Genomic DNA, 17056 nt, shown 5'->3' with positions numbered 1-17056 from the left:
ATGTTAGTAGCAATGATGCGGATTGGATCCATGATCTGAGGTTTATCCTCATTGCTGCACAGAAGAATTATGTCCTTGATGCACCGCTAGGTGACAGACCTATTGCAGGAGCAGATGCAGACGTTATGAACGTTTGGCTAGCTCAATATGATGACTACTTGATAGTTTAGTGCACCATGCTTAACGGCTTAGAATCAGGACTTCAAAGACGTTTTGAACGTCATGGACCATATGAGATGTTCCAGGAGTTGAAGTTAATATTTCAAGCAAATACCCGAGTTGAGAGATATGAAGTCTCCAACAAGTTCTATAGCTAAAAGATGGAGGAGAATCACTCAACTAGTGAGCATGTTCTCAGATTGTCTGGGTACTACAATCGCTTGAATCAAGTGGGAGTTAATCTTCCAGATAAGATAGTGATTGACAGAATTCTCTAGTCACCATCACCAAGTTAGTAGAACTTCGTGATGAACTATGATATGCAAAAGATAACGGAAACGATTCCCAAGCTCTTCGTAATGCTGAAATTGACGAAGGTAGAAATCAAGAAAAACATCAAGTGTTGATGGTAGACAAGACCACTAGTTTCAAGAAAAGGGCAAAGGAAAAAAGGGGAACTTCAAGAAGAACAACAAGCAAGTTGCTGCTCAAGTGAAGAAGCCCAAGTCTGGTCCTAAGCCTGAGACTAAGTGCTTCTACTGCAAAGGGACTGGTCACTGGAAGCGGAACTAGCCCAAGTGATTGGCGGATAAGAAGGATGGCAAAGTGAACATAAGTATATTTGATATACATGTTATTGATGTGTACTTTACTAGTGTTTATAGCAACCCCTCAGTATTTGATACTAGTTCAGCTGCTAAGATTAGTAACTCGAAACAGGAGTTTCAGAATAAACAGAGACTAGTTAAGGGTGAAGTGACGATGTGTGTTGGAAGTGGTTCCAAGATTGATATGATCATCATCGCACACTCCCTATACTTTCGGGATTAGTGTCGAACCTAAATAAGTGTTATTTGGTGTTTGCGTTGAGCATGAATATGATTTGATCATGTTTATTGTAATACGGTTATTCATTTAGGTAAGAGAATAAATTGTTGTTCTGTTTACATGAATAAAACCTTCTATGGTCATACACACCAACGAAAATGGTTTGTTGGATCTCGATCGTAATGATACACATATTCATAATATTGAAGCCAAAAGATGCAAAGTTAATAATGATAGTGCAACTTGTTTGTGGCACTGCCGTTTAAGTCATATTGGTGTAAAGTGCATGAAGAAACTCCATGCTGATGGGATTTTGGAATCACTTGATTATGAATCACTTGATGCTTGCGAACCATGCCTCATGGGCAAGATGACTAAGACTCCGTTCTCCGGAACAATGGAGCGAGCAACTGACTTATTGGAAATAATACATACTGATGTATGTGATCCAATGAGTGTTAAGGCTCGCGGCAGGTATCATTATTTTCTGACTTTCACAGATGATTTAAGTAGATATGGGTATATCTACTTGATGAAACATAAGTCTGAAACGTTTGAAAAGTTCAAAGAATTTCAGAGTAAAGTGGAGAAATCATCGTAACAAGAAAATAAAAGTTTCTACGATATGATCGCAGAGGTAAAATATTTGAGTTACGAGTTTGGCCTTCCGTTAAAAAAATGTGAAATAGTTTCACTACTCACGCCATCTAGAACACCACAGTGGAATGGTGCGTACGAACGTCGTAACCGTACTTTATTAGATATGGTGCGATCTATGATGTATCTTACCGATCTACCACTATCGTTTTGGGGTTATGCATTAAAGACAGCTGCATTCACGTTAAAAAGGGCACCATCTAAGTCCGTTGAGACGACACAATCTGAACTGTGGTTTGGCAAGAAACCAAAGTTGTCGTTTCTTAAAGTTTGGGGCAACGATGCGTATGTGAAAAAGTTTCATCCTGATAAGCTCAAACCCAAATCGGAGAAATGTGTCTTCATAGGATACCCAAAGGAGACTGTTGGGTACACCTTCTATCACAGATCCGAAGGCAAGACTTCTGTTGCTAAATTCAGAATCTTTCCAGAGAAGGAGTTTCTCTCGAAAGAAGTGAGTGGGAGGAAAGTAGAAAACTTGATAAGGTAATTGTACCTTCTCCCTTACTGGAAAGTAGTTCATCACAGAAATCTGTTCCTCTGACTACTACACCAATTAGTGAGGAAGCTAATGATGATGATCATGTAACTTCAGATCAAGTTACTACCGAATCTCGTAGGTAAACCAGAGTGAGATCGGCACCAGAGTGGTACGGTAATCCTGTTCTGGAGGTCATGTTACTTGACCATGACGAACCTATGAACTATGAGGAAGCGATGATGAGCCCAGATTCCGCAAAATGGCTTGAAGCCATGAAATCTAAGATGAGATCCATATATTAGAACAAAGTATGGACTTTGATTGACTTGCCCAATGATCGGCAAGCCATTGAGATTAAATGGATCTTCAAGAGGAAGACGAACGCTGATAGTAGTGTTACCATCTACAAAGCTAGAATTGTCGCAAAAGGTTTTCGACAAGTTCAAAGTGTTGACTATGATGAGAGTTTCTCACTCGTATCTATGCTTAAGTCTGTCCGAATCATGTTAGCAATTGCCGCATTTTATGAAATCTGGCAAATGGATAAACAAAACTGCATTCCTTAATGGATTTATTTAAGAAGAGTTGTATATGATGCAACCAGAAGGTTTTGTCGATCCTAAAAGTGTTAACAAAATGTGCAAGCTCCAGCGATCCATCTATGGACTGGTGCAAGCATCTCGGAGTTGGAATATACGCTTTGATGAGTTGATCAAAGCATATAGTTTTATACAGACATCCGGTGAAGCCTGTATTTACAAGAAAGTGAGTGGGAGCACTACAGCATTTCTGATAAGTATATGTGAATGACATATTGTTGATTAGAAATAATGTAGAATTATTCTGCAAAGCATAAAGGAGAGTTTGAAAGGAGTTTTTTCAAAGAAAGACCTCGGTGAAGCTGCTTACATATTGAGCATCAAGATCTATAGAGATAGATCAAGACGCTTGATAAGTTTTTTCAATGAGTACATACCTTGAAAAGATTTTGAAGTAGTTCAAAATAGAACAGTCAAAGAAAGAGTTCTTGCCTGTGTTACAAGGTGTGAAAGTGAGTAAGACTCAAAACCCGACCACGGCAGAAGATAGAAAGAGAATGAAAGTCATTCCCTATGCCTCAGCCATAGGTTCTATAAAGTATGCCATGCTGTGTACCAGATCTATTGTATACCCTACACTGATTTTGGCAAGGGAGTACAATAGTGATCTAGGAGTAGATCACTGGACAGCGGTCAAAATTATCCTTAATGGAATAAGGATATGTTTCTCGATTATGGACATGACAAAAAGGTTCGTCGTAAAAGGTTACGTCGATGCAAGTTTTGACACTAATCTAGATGACTCTAAGTCTCAATCTAGATACATATTGAAAGTGGGAGCAATTAGCTAGAGTAGCTCCGAGCAGAGTATTATTGACATAGAAATTTGCAAAATACATACGGATCTGAATGTGGCAGACCCGTTGACTAAACTTCTCTCACAAGCAAAACATGATCACACCTTAGTACTCTTTCGGTGTTAATCACATAGCGATGTGAACTAGATTATTGACTCTAGTAAACCCTTTGAGTGTTGGTCACATAATGATGTGAACTATGGGTGTTAATCACATGATGATGTGAACTATTGGTGTTGAATCACATGGTGATGTGAACTAGATTATTGACTCTAGTGCAAGTGGGAGACTGAAGGAAATATGCCCTAGAGGCAATAATAAAGTTATTATTTATTTCCTTATTTCATGATAAATGTTTATTATTCATGCTAGAATTGTATTAACTGGAAACATGATACATGTGTGAATACATAGACAAACAGAGTGTCACTAGTATGCCTCTACTTGACTAGCTCGTTAATCAAAGATGGTTATGTTTCCTAACCATGGACAAAGAGTTGTTATTTGATTAACGGGATCACATCATTAGATGAATGATCTGATTGACATGACCCATTCCATTAGCTTAGCACCCGATCGTTTAGTATGTTGCTATTGCTTTCTTCATGACTTATACATGTTCCTATGACTATGAGATTATGCAACTCCTGTTTGCCGGAGGAACACTTTGTGTGCTACCAAACGTCACAACGTAACTGGGTGATTATAAAGGTGCTCTACAGGTGTCTCCAGAGGTACATGTTGGGTTGGCATATTTCGAGATTAGGATTTGTCACTCCGATTGTCGGAGAGGTATCTCTGGGCCCTCTCGGTAATGCACATCACATAAGCCTTGCAAGCATTGCAACTAATGAGTTAGTTGCGAGATGATGTATTACGGAACGAGTAAAGAGACTTGCCGGTAACGAGATTGAACGAGGTATTGAGATACCGACGATCGAATCTCGGGCAAGTAACATACCGATGACAAAGGGAACAACGTATATTGTTATGCGGTCTGACCGATAAAGATCTTCGTAGAATATGTAGGAGCCAATATGAGCATCCAGGTTCCGCTATTGGTTATTGACCGGAGACATGTCTCGATCATGTCTACATTGTTCTCGAACCGTAGGGTCCGCATGCTTACGGTTTCGATGACAGTTATATTATGAGTTTATGAGTTTTGATGTACCAAAGGAGTTCGGAGTCCCGGATGAGATCGGGGACATGATGAGGAGTCTCGAAATGGTCGAGACGTAAAGATCGATATATTGGACGACTATATTCGGACATCGGAAAGGTTCCGAGTGATTCGGGTATTTTCGGAGGTACCAGGGAGTTACGGGAATACAAGGAAGAAGCAATGGGCCTTAATGGGCCATAGTGGGAAGGACCAGGAGGTGGCGCGCGCCCCTCCCAAGCCCAGTCCGAATTGGACAAGGGGTTTGGGGCGCGGCCCCTCTCTCCCTTCCTTCCCCTCTTCCCCCCTTTCCCCCCTTCTCCTAGTTGGACTAGGAAAGGAGGAAACCTACTCCAACTAGGAGTAGGAATCCTACTCCCTGGCGCGCCCCTCCTAGGGCCGGCCTCCTCCCCCTTGCTCCTTTATATACAGGGGCAGGGGGCACCTCTAGACACACAAGTTGATCTTCGTGATCGTTCCTTAGCCGTGTGCGGTGCCCCCCTCCACCATATTCCACCTCGGTCATATCGTAGCGGTGCTTAGGCGAAGCCCTGCAATGGTAGAACATCAAGATCGTCACCACGCTGTCGTGCTGACGGAACTCCTCCCCGACGCTTTGCTGGATCGGAGCCCGGGGATCGTCATCGAGCTGAACGTGTGCCAAGAACTCGGAGGTGCCAGAGTAACGGTGCTTGGAACGGTCGGATCGTGAAGACGTACGACTACATCAACCGCGTTGATATAACGCTTCCGCTTTCGGTCTACGAGGGTACGTGGACAACACTCTCCCCTCTCGTTGCTATGCATCACCATGATCTTGCGTGTGCGTAGGAAATTTTTTGAAATTACTACGTTCCCCAACAGATTGTTCCCAGAGGTTTTGTTGCAACAATGGAGGTTCAGTCGACATTGTTAGGAAAGATTTGAGAAGCTCAGAAGGATGACAAAGAGATTGCCGAGATAAAAGAGATAATGAGCAAAGGAAAGGCCAAAGGTTTTCGTGAGGATGAGCACGACACCTTATGGTTTGAGGACCGAGTTTATGTGCCCAATAACCCAGAGATCAGGAAGTTAATACTTCAAGAGGCTCATGACTCACCATACTCGATACACCCCGGAAACACCAAGATGTATTTGGATTTGAAGGAACGTTTCTGGTGGACAGGGATGAAGAAGGATATTGCCGAGTATGTAGCCGTATGCGATGTATGTCAGAGAGTGAAGGCAGAGCATCAAAAGCCAGCAGGATTGTTACAGCCTATGCCGATACCCGAATGGAAGTGGGATAAACTTGGCAGGGGTTTTATCACCGGATTGCCCAGGACCAAATCAGGATATGATTCTATATGGGTAGTAGTTGATCGCTTGACCAAAGTGGCTCACTTTATCCCAGTGAAAACAACTTATACCAGTGCGAAGTTGGCAAGATATATATGTCCAGGATCGTATGTCTGCATGGAGTTCCGAGGACCATCATATCAGATAGAGGAACACAGTTTACCTCAAAGTTTTGGCATCAGCTGCACCAGACTTTGAGAATGAGATTGGAGTTCAGTACATCATTTCACCCGCAGACGGATGGACAGACCGAGAGAGTCAACCAGATTCTGGAGGACATGTTGAGAGCCTGTGCGTTGGATTATGGATCTAGTTGGGATGACAATTTGCCTTATGCAGAGTTCTCATAGAACAACAGTTATCAAGCCAGTTTGAAGATGGCACCGTTCAAAGCCTTGTATGGACGAAGGTGCAGAACACCGCTGATGTGGGATAAAGTAGGAGACCGATAGTTGTTTGGACCAGACTCGATCAAGGAGTCTGAAGAGAAAGTTAAATTGATTCAAGATAGACTGAAGATAGCTCAGTCCAGGCAGAAGAGTTATGCAGACTCGAAACGCAAGGAGGTAACCTATGAAATTGGAGATAGAGCATATCTGCGAGTATCACCCTTGCGAGGAGTGAAACGTTTTGGGGTTAAGGGAAAGTTAGCCCCGAGATTTGTAGGACCATATCGTATTTTGGAACGTATGGGAGAAGTTGCCTACAAGTTGGAGTTACCTGAAGGACTGTCAGGAGTTCATGATGTGTTTCACGTTTCACAGTTGAAGAAGTGTCATGCTGAGATGGCCGATATACCGTTAAGAGATACAGTACCCTTGGAGGCGATTCAGTTGGACAGTGATTTGACTTATGAGGAGAAACCAGTCAGGATACGGAGGGAGTAGCAGTGATCTCGTTTCCCCTTGGCTCAAGCTGCCGCAGCATCATTTGTCACTTGTTAGTCCAAACGTTATTCCTTGTGGAGGAGCTTGGAAAGAAAGAGCTTAAATCCTCTGAACTGTTAGTCCCGCAAAAAAAAAGCCCTCTGAATTGTTCTCTTGTGTTCTTCCCAGCTAGAGGGAGTGGCCGATCGGAACATATTCGGTTGGCACTACGTACGTTGCAAGATATAGAAAAAAGATACAGACAAGCTATAGTGTGGCCACCTTTCCTGATTGGGCTGGAGTGTGGCTAGATTTGACAATATGAATTTAGAGAATCTCGACCGTTCCAAGGAAAATGCCCATCTAGTCCTAGGTACATCTGATCCCTATAGCCACTTATATGTTAAAAAATGAATTTAGGTTTGAAAAAACTACGGAATAAGTCATGCATGTATGTGCATGTAAAATTTGGAACTTATATAAGATTGTGTGGGACCTGTACAAAAATAACAAGGAGCAATTTAAGTTACAGTAACTTGCACAATTCATTTATTGCTTAATTTGTCATTTCTGGCAAAGTTAAGTTAATGTTAACCATCTCTTCCAAGCTGTGACAAATAGGGTAATTGGTTAGACCATATGGAAAACTAAGAATGAAGCTTGTTTTGATAAAAATATTTCCTAATGCCCCTGCTTTATTGGTGTATAGGATTTGTTACTATCTTAAAGCTTGCAATATACTACAGAAAAAACAAGACAGAGGGGGAATTGAGCACGGAGTGGTGTTGATCAAGCAAGTTATTGAAGAAGTGTATGCAAAATGCCTTGGCTGGAACCCCTGGGAAGAAGGATTGGTGTTCGATGAAGCTCTAGAGGTTTTGGTTTTAGTAGGAGTTGCTTGATGTGGGGCTTTACCTATGTGGTTTTGCTTTGCTCCTTTGGGCGTGTCCTTTCATGGATGTTTAAAATTATGTTCGTTTCCTTTTCACATGTAATAATTTGTGATCCTTTGGCTGCATCCGTAGATAGCCTCTTTCTAGGCCTGATGGCGTAGTAGGGCTAGCTTAGTTCTATGCCCTTCTTATTATTTTCCTGTTTCTTCGTACACTGGATGGCAGTTTCCTTAATGGAAATCGTCGGGGAGGCTTGTTGTTTCAAAACAAAATGGAAGTGTTTAATTTTACGTGTATATGATTGTATCCACCCTCTATGTGCATGATTCATTTTTTGTTTGGCGAGACATATAATGTGTATCTTTCATCCATGGAAGGCTATAGGATTCAAATGTTCAGAAAATTCCTTCTAGCCGTTCCTGTGCATATATAGGGCCACCCGCCGCCCTGCTGCAGTTGGTGGTATGCATGCTGGAATGACATACTACCTTGATGTTTTAGAGCCTGTTTGGAACACATGAACTTGAAACATGGGAGTAGAAAAAAAAATAGAAAATAAGATTTCATGTATCCTACAATCCTATAGGACCGAAAACATATGAAACCTTAAAATTTGAATGTCATACGGAGAAAACACAGGAATTATAGGCACAAAGTAAATTAAACATGAGGTAGGATCTCCTATTTGGCGCTCACTAAAGTTCCAATGGAATGCCATATGAATTTGAAAGGCTTGTAAGTTGACCATTCCTTTGTTCCAAACGGTACCAACGGAATATTTAGGAATCCTCTTATGTTTTTATTATCTTCCAAATGGGTCTTAGATATTAGTACGTCATTAGGATATAACTTAGTTTGATAAATGGTATGTATTGAAATATATGACAATGATCAACAAAATTATAATATTATGGAAGTATTTTCTAAGACAAATCTTTGTATATGACTTTAGAGTTTCAACCTAAATAGTTGTAACAATATTGCTACTTGAAGTTTTCAAAGTTTGACTTGAAACAGAAGTAAACATTGTAACTTACTAGTCGCCCCCCTTACTTTTTTTACTACACAACGCTATGCCATATCAATGATGCCTCTCCCTTGTCTAGTTTTCTCTTCCTTAGCGGTTCTCACTTCATCCTCTTCACTATTACATGGACACCATCCACCAATCCCCCACTGCCGCCCCAACCATCTTGTGTGATTCTTGTCCAGTCGCTACCTCCCACCTCGGCATATCTGTTGCACCATTGCCGATGGAGTGGCGTCAAACTGGGGCACCCACATTGCCCCGGTCAATCCTTGGGGGAGGGGGGGGCTCTACTATGAGTGGCCACATAGTTTCGCTGGTGCTCGAACCATAGGCTCCGTCCCCATCTTATACATATTGTATGCAAACCATACACATACTCTAGATTTGATACCAACAAGAGTCGTTTGTAGGCCTTTTCGGCTTACGAGATTGTCGAACTCAATAAGGAGCAAAAGGAATACAGGAATACTTAGAAATAATTGTAAATGTTGAATAAAACTACCCCCCCCCCCCTAGATTTGTCACATCGTTGTGACCAATGTGTTGTCAAAATAGGCACATGCATTGCACTGGTCAGGATTTTCTAAGTTATAGTGAGGAAGGGGGTTATAAACCTAAGACTATGGACTGAACACACAATTTTTCTTGTAAGAAAACAACCATATAGCAATGTTGGAGTAAAGGAGTACAATGGAGGACGGGGTTGCTACCGAGAGTTGTTCTCTAGATTGGATTCGTAGGTGTTCCTCTGTCTCCCCTTATATAGGCGGTGGAGGATAGGGTTTTACAGGGAGGAGATACAATCTAGACCGCTGCCATGCTTGTCTTGGAGAACAAGCCGCCCCAAGGTCGGTTCCTACCCTTGTTGGCCCCCCAGGCCTTGATGCATCCCTTGGCTTGACCGGCTTGGTGAGCGACCCCCGGGTTGTGGCCCCGTCATTATGAACCTAAGACTATGGACCGAACACACAATTTTTCTTGTAAGAAAACAACCATATAGCCATGTAGGAGTAAAGGAGTAGAGGAAAAGAAGAGTTACATATGCACTACTGAATTTTGTGCAATTTTTTTTTGCTTACTAGGTATGCCCCATGAGTTGTGAGAATTTTTAGGATTACATTATTGTGAATAAAAAGGAATATATGAGAATATTCACCATCCACATTATCATCATATGAAAGAAAGCAAACCTAGCAGTAAATGAGAGTGAATGCACGTTATAGTGCCTCATGTACTACTTCAGTCAAAGTAATTGTCGCTAAAGGAAAAAAAATGATGATGGGGAGGGCTTAAATGTACTACTTGATGATATGGAGGGATTGCATGTGCATGAAAATGGAGTGTGGAGGCTTCGCATGTGCTCGAAAATGGAATATTTAGGGCTAACAAACTTGATAATATGGAGTGCTTTTCTTTTGAGTTGGTAATGTGGAGTACTTGGATGCACTTGATGATATGGAGTGCTTGTATGTGCAACAAAGATAAATATGGAGAACTCTTCAAGGAGTGGTAGTTTCAGTTTTATGTCGATTGCCGTTCTTTGTTCTTCGTGTGAGGATTCTAATCCAAAACAAATGAGAAAGCCGACGGTTTCTTTAACGCGGAGAGCCAAAAAAAAAAAGTGCACAGAGATCTTGAACGGCATTTTGACAAAGTCTCCCCCCACAAAACCATGATCAGACGGCTGCTGACTAATATGGCGACCAAGACGACCTCCGTAAAAAGCTTGCCATACCGATCATATCATTTCGTGCTGCAAAATTGGTCGCATGCATGATCGACCAGAGGAAATATGTATTGGTCGTGTGATCAGTTCTTCTAGGCTGCCGGTGGAAGTTGCATTGGTCGTGTCAGACCAAGAATTCTACCATGCAAAAAGAAGTCTCTCCCAAGCGAGCATGTATTTCACTCCTCGTGTTTACGTACTCCCCTTCTCCCCAGCTTCCGACCGGCCTCTATAAATGCCAGCGATCGTCTCCAGCTGATCAATCACTACAGCCAATCCTACTCATTAGCAAAGCGCTATAAGCTCAGCCCTGCGTGGTCTAGCTTCTCCTTCCTGCTGAAAGAACTGATCCGGAGTCCGCCATGAAGTTTGTGGCAGCTGATGATCAGCCAAGGAGGAGCAGGAGGTACGCGCTGCTGCTGGCGGCGCGGGACTCGGAGTACGTGCTCAAGGTGTACGGCGGCTACTTCAACGTCTTCGTGAGTGCCTTTGGCTCTGGCGACGTGTGCGAGCAGTGGGACATGTTCCGGGCGGTGGACGGGAAGCTCCCCGACCTGGACGACGTCGGACGATACGATGGCTTCGTCATCAGCGGCAGCCCTTATGACGCGTACGCCGACGAGCTGTGGATACTGCGGCTGTGCCAACTCGTCCAGGAGGCCGTCGCCGCCCGGAAGCGTGTCCTCGGCATCTGCTTCGGCCACCAGGTGATATGCCGCGCTCTGGGCGGCCGCGTCGGGAAGGCCAAGAGAGGCGGGTGGGACATAGGTATCCGTGAGGTGGACATTGCGGCAACGCTGCCGCCGTGGAGGTTCCTCGACGCGCTGCAGGACCTGCCCCAGTACGCCAAGATCACCGAGTGCCACCAGGATGAGGTCTGGGAGGCGCCTCTGGGCGCTGACGTGCTGGCGTCATCGGACAAGACCGGTGTGGAGATGTTCTGCGTCGGCGACCACGTGCTGGGCATCCAGGGCCACCCGGAGTACACCGGCGACATACTCCTCAGCCTCGTCGACCGCCTCTCCACCAGCCAAGCCATCACCGTGAGTGCTTCCCTCTAGCTATGTTGCCATCGTTCTTCCATGATACGATCTGATTTGCCACTTTGCACATTGCAGGTGTCGTTCGCTGAGGACGTGAAGAGGCAGCTGAAGGCTACTAGCCCTGACAGGGAGTTCTGGCTCAACCTCTGCAAAACATTCCTCAAGGCTGAAGAATTGTACTAGCATGGTGCAGATGTATGGTCATAAATAAACCATCTACTGACACAAGCGGCGTGGTGTTAATACCAGATGATTATCTGCAGTATTGGATTGGACAAAGCTTGGTCGTCAGATTATGTGCCGACTCATACAGGTTGTTGTTGTTATATACATCTATCTTTTTGACAAAATGTTGTACATTTCTTTTTTGAGAGAGAGAAAATAAAAATGTTGTACAGTTATGAGGCAGGGACAGAAAGATTCAAGGACAAGCAGACGATATGCTGACTTTTGGTTCTTATTTTGGGAATCCCGTTTGGCCGCGGCATATAAATTTATGAAAAAGCTAACTGGCGATCATTCGCAGAGAGGGTATGGCGTTTCAAATGTTCTTCTTGGCAGTTTTAGTTGTATTAGGGCGACAGTTTCTTCAATGGAAAACGCTTGCCTTCAGCCGGCGGATTGCACACGAGCGATTCGCCGCCTTCTCTGTATGTGTACTCGTGTCTTTACGTCTCTCTCTGCAACACCATGTCTATTGCAATTGCCTTTCACAACAAAACCCATATTGCAGAAAATGAAGACGGAAAAAAAATACAAATATTTTGTGCAACATTGTGTGTGTTGCGAATTTTTTCCCGCAACAACACCCATATTGCAAAAATAGTGAAGCAAAAAAATTCTGCAACGTACATCACCTATGTTGCACAAATGTGATGCAAAACTTGTACGAACATGAACATTCACAGAACTAGATGATGCCCCGCACGTTGTTGCGGGAATGTTCCGCAACATTTTTCAGTGATATTCAACGCATGAAATAAGAACATTTTGAATAATAATATAAGAGCTAAAACTAGTAAAGTATTTATTAAATATAAATAACATAATGAAATGAAAATTATCATGTATGTTGGCATGTAGGGGTGAGTCTTTTCTCGTATATGTTGCATGATGTTGTGGCATGCTTACATGTTGATAGAAATAGGTTAGTGGAAGTGTGCCTTTTTTCCATTCTTGTTGTGTGATGAGGTGGCATGCTTGCATGTTGAGAGAAATATGTTAGTAGGGGCTATCTATTTAGATATAGAAGATGTCAAACATACAACATAGACTAATATGTGCTGGATAAGCTTTCGAAATACATCTCCTATTTTTGTTTTTTGCGAGAAAACTTCCAATCTATTCATCTTCAATCATGACAGTATAATGAACAACAGAAATAATAAAATTACATCCAAGTCCCTAGACTACCTAGTGACGACTACAGGCACTAAAGCTAGCCGAAGGCGCGCCGCCGACATTGCCCCTCCCTCGCTGAAACCGTGCAAAACTTATTGTAGTAGACAGTCGGGACATCGTCGTGCTACGACTGCAAAGGACCGGCGCACCAGAATATCAATCACCGCCAATGAAGAAATGTGTAGATCGGAAGAATTCAACCTGAAGACGCACCAACATAAACGGACAAAGACCGAATCCGAGTAGATCCACGAAACACCTTCACAGACTGAATCCATGAGATCCGCCGGAGACACACCTCCACACGCCCTTGGACGATGCTAGATGCACCACTAGGACGGAGGCAACACAGGGAGAACCTTGTTCCATCTTCAGGAAGCCGCCACTGTCTTGTCTTCCTGAGAAGGACAAAAACACTAACAAAACTCAAAGAAACGTCTAAAAAGGAACCCTCACTACCGGAACAGGGCTCTAAGCCGACAGCCAAATGTATGCCGACGGCCACCGTCGGCCTAACCAGAGCTATGCCGACAGCTAGGTCCTGGCCGTCGGCGTACAATGGCCGTCGGGCTATTCCCGTCTACGCCGACAGCAGCCGTCGGCACATAGCAGCCGTCGGCATATCCCAGACTACGCCTACAGCTGCCGTCGGCATATAGAGGCCGTCGGCATAGATGCGGGCCCGCCGACAACACTCATCACGGCCGGCTAACGACGTCAGATCTATGCCGACGGCCGTGATGGGTGGCCGTCGGCATAGATACGGGTGACACGTCACCGATCCAGAGCGCACCGACCAGGACATATGCCGACGGCAGCCGTCGGCACAGCTGACACGTCATCGATCCGCGGCGCTGTCCATCTGCCCTGGCCGCAGCTATGCCGACGGCTTTGCCGTCGGCATAGTTTTTTTTCTTTTTTTCTTTTTCCCATATAGTATTATTATTATTATTAAGCATACAGTATGTGTTAATAAGCATACATATAGATTGTGTTAATAAGCATACATATAGTATGTGTTAATAAGCATATAGTATGTGTTAATAAGCATACATATAGTTTTTTTTCTTTTTCTTCCCTGTTTTCTTTATTATTATTATTTAACTAACTTACATATAGTATGTGTTAATAAGCATACATACATTATTTTTCGGTTCTATACAGAGCGGTGTGACCCCCCTCACGAACGGTGCCGCCGCCAGCCGGCAACTGGAATGGGGAACAACCGCATCGGGTCTATACGAAGGGGACTTTGCTCCAAGTGTTCATATATATCGGATGACCTACCACAATCAGATGGTGTTATGCCATGTCCGAAGAGGCCGCACGCGTCTCCGGTGCGTGGCCCCCCTCACGGACGGCGCCGCCGCCGGCACCTGGAGGGGGGAAACTACCGCATCGGGTCTACATGGAGTGGATTTAGCTGTGGGTTTGGCCCAGATGTTGCTCCCCGGTGTCCCTCTGGGCCGACCCGACACAACCGGGTGGAGAGGTCCACTGGTCAAAGCCCATCCGTGCAAAGTCAAAGGGCTAGATCCCGTGGTCAACCGCTCCAGGGTTAGGCGGGACGGGGGCCCTGGGGGGTAGCAATGCCACCGGAGCATCGTACCGGGCCCTCATACATGCGGGGTGGTGTTGTGGCATGTCCGAAGAGGCCGCACGCGTCTCCGGTGCGTGGCCCCCCTCACGGACGGCGCCGCCGCCGGCACCTGGAGGGGGGAAACTACCGCATCGGGTCTACACGGAGTGGATTTAGCTGTGGGTTTGGCCCAGATGTTGCTCCCCGGTGTCCCTCTGGGCCGACCCGACACAACCGGGTGGAGAGGTCCACTGGTCAAATCCCGTCCGTGCAAAGTCAAAGGGCTAGATCCCGTGGTCAACCGCTCCAGGGTTAGGCGGGACAGGGGCCCTGGGGGGTAGCAATGCCACCGGAGCGTCGTACCGGGCCCTCATACATGCGGGGTGGTGTTGTGGCATGTCCGAAGAGGCCGCACGCGTCTCCGGTGCGTGGCCCCCCTCACGGACGGCGCCGCCGCCGGCACCTGGAGGGGGGAAACTACCGCATCAGGTCTACACGGAGTGGATTTAGCTGTGGGTTTGGCCCAGATGTTGCTCCCCGGTGTCCCTCTGGGCCGACCCGACACAACCGGGTGGAGAGGTCCACTGGTCAAAGCCCATCCGTGCAAAGTCAAAGGGCTAGATCCCGTGGTCAACCGCTCCAGGGTTAGGCGGGACGGGGGCCCTGGGGGTAGCAATGCCACCGGAGCGTCGTACCGGGCCCTCATACATGCGGGGTGGTGTTGTGGCATGTCCGAAGAGGCCGCACGCGTCTCCGGTGCGTGGCCCCCCTCACGGACGGCGCCGCCGCCGGCACCTGGAGGGGGGAAACTACCGCATCGGGTCTACACGGAGTGGATTTAGCTGTGGGTTTGGCCCAGATGTTGCTCCCCGGTGTCCCTCTGGGCCGACCCGACACAACCGGGTGGAGAGGTCCACTGGTCAAATCCCGTCCGTGCAAAGTCAAAGGGCTAGATCCCGTGGTCAACCGCTCCAGGGTTAGGCGGGACGGGGGCCCTGGGGGGTAGCAATGCCACCGGAGCGTCGTACCGGGCCCTCATACATGCGGGGTGGTGTTGTGGCATGTCCGAAGAGGCCGCACGCGTCTCCGGTGCGTGGCCCCCCTCACGGACGGCGCCGCCGCCGGCACCTGGAGGGGGGAAACTACCGCATCAGGTCTACACGGAGTGGATTTAGCTGTGGGTTTGGCCCAGATGTTGCTCCCCGGTGTCCCTCTGGGCCGACCCGACACAACCGGGTGGAGAGGTCCACTGGTCAAAGCCCATCCGTGCAAAGTCAAAGGGCTAGATCCCGTGGTCAACCGCTCCAGGGTTAGGCGGGACGGGGGCCCTGGGGGTAGCAATGCCACCGGAGCGTCGTACCGGGCCCTCATACATGCGGGGTGGTGTTGTGGCATGTCCGAAGAGGCCGCACGCGTCTCCGGTGCGTGGCCCCCCTCACGGACGGCGCCGCCGCCGGCACCTGGAGGGGGGAAACTACCGCATCGGGTCTACACGGAGTGGATTTAGCTGTGGGTTTGGCCCAGATGTTGCTCCCCGGTGTCCCTCTGGGCCGACCCGACACAACCGGGTGGAGAGGTCCACTGGTCAAAGCCCATCCGTGCAAAGTCAAAGGGCTAGATCCCGTGGTCAACCGCTCCAGGGTTAGGGGGGACGGGGGCCCTGGGGGGTAGCAATGCCACCGGAGCGTCGTACCGGGCCTTCATACATGCGGGGTGGTGTTGTGGCATGTCCGAAGAGGCCGCACGCGTCTCCGGTGCGTGGCCCCCCTCACGGACGGCGCCGCCGCCGGCACCTGGAGGGGGGAAACTACCGCATCGGGTCTACACAGAGTGGATTTAGCTATGGGTTTGGCCCAGATGTTGCTCCAAAGTGTTCCTATGGGCTGACCTAACACAACCGGGTGGAGAGGTCCACTGGTCAAATCCCGTCCGTGCAAAGTCAAAGGGCTAGATCCCGTGGTCAAACGCTACAGGGTTAGGCGGGTCGGGGGCCCTGGGGGTTAGCAATGCCACCGGAGCGTCGCACCGGGCCCTCATACATGCGGGGTGGTGTGGTGGCATGTCCGAAGAGGCGGCACGTGTCTCCGGGGCGTGCCCCCCTCACGGACGGCGATGACACGGTAGTAGACGGATCAGGCACTCGCATAGTTACCGGATCAGGCACTCGGTAACGGTACCCCTCAGTCAGTTGCTTTCCTATGTATCACCTTTCACGAGACCATAGAAAAAATATACGTGATATTTTAGAAAATTGTTGTACAATATAAAAAAAGATCATGTCATTAAAAATAATGTTTCAAATCATTAAAGAAAATGTATGGTACATTTTAAATAATGTTCTGCATGTAAAAAATATGTATAAGAAAACATTAAAATATTTATAAAAAATAAGAAAACATTACAAAATTTATACAAAATAAGAAAAGTAAAAATAAAAATATGCCATAGCTGCGGCCATAGGGAAGCTTATACGCGGATCCGTGACGTGGCTAATAAA

The 17056-nt window shown here is 46.4% G+C and overlaps 1 protein-coding gene across 1 annotated transcript; it reads left to right on the top strand.

Annotated features, from left to right (window-relative positions):
* Positions 1-10898: 10898 nt before the first annotated feature.
* LOC125507077 (gamma-glutamyl peptidase 3-like) lies at positions 10899-11922 on the top strand. Its single transcript, XM_087522840.1, has 2 exons — positions 10899-11579; positions 11655-11922. Exons 1-2 carry the CDS (start codon positions 10899-10901, stop codon positions 11760-11762), a joined length of 789 nt encoding a protein of 262 aa, XP_087378966.1. The 3' UTR covers positions 11763-11922.
* The last annotated feature ends 5134 nt before the right edge of the window (positions 11923-17056 follow it).

The sequence above is a fragment of the Triticum urartu genome, chromosome 5A (genome assembly GCF_056163025.1).
Source record: "Triticum urartu cultivar PI428250 chromosome 5A, HENAU_Tu73, whole genome shotgun sequence".
NCBI lineage: Eukaryota > Viridiplantae > Streptophyta > Magnoliopsida > Poales > Poaceae > Triticum > Triticum urartu.
This window is presented reverse-complemented; position numbering and strand designations above follow the sequence as displayed.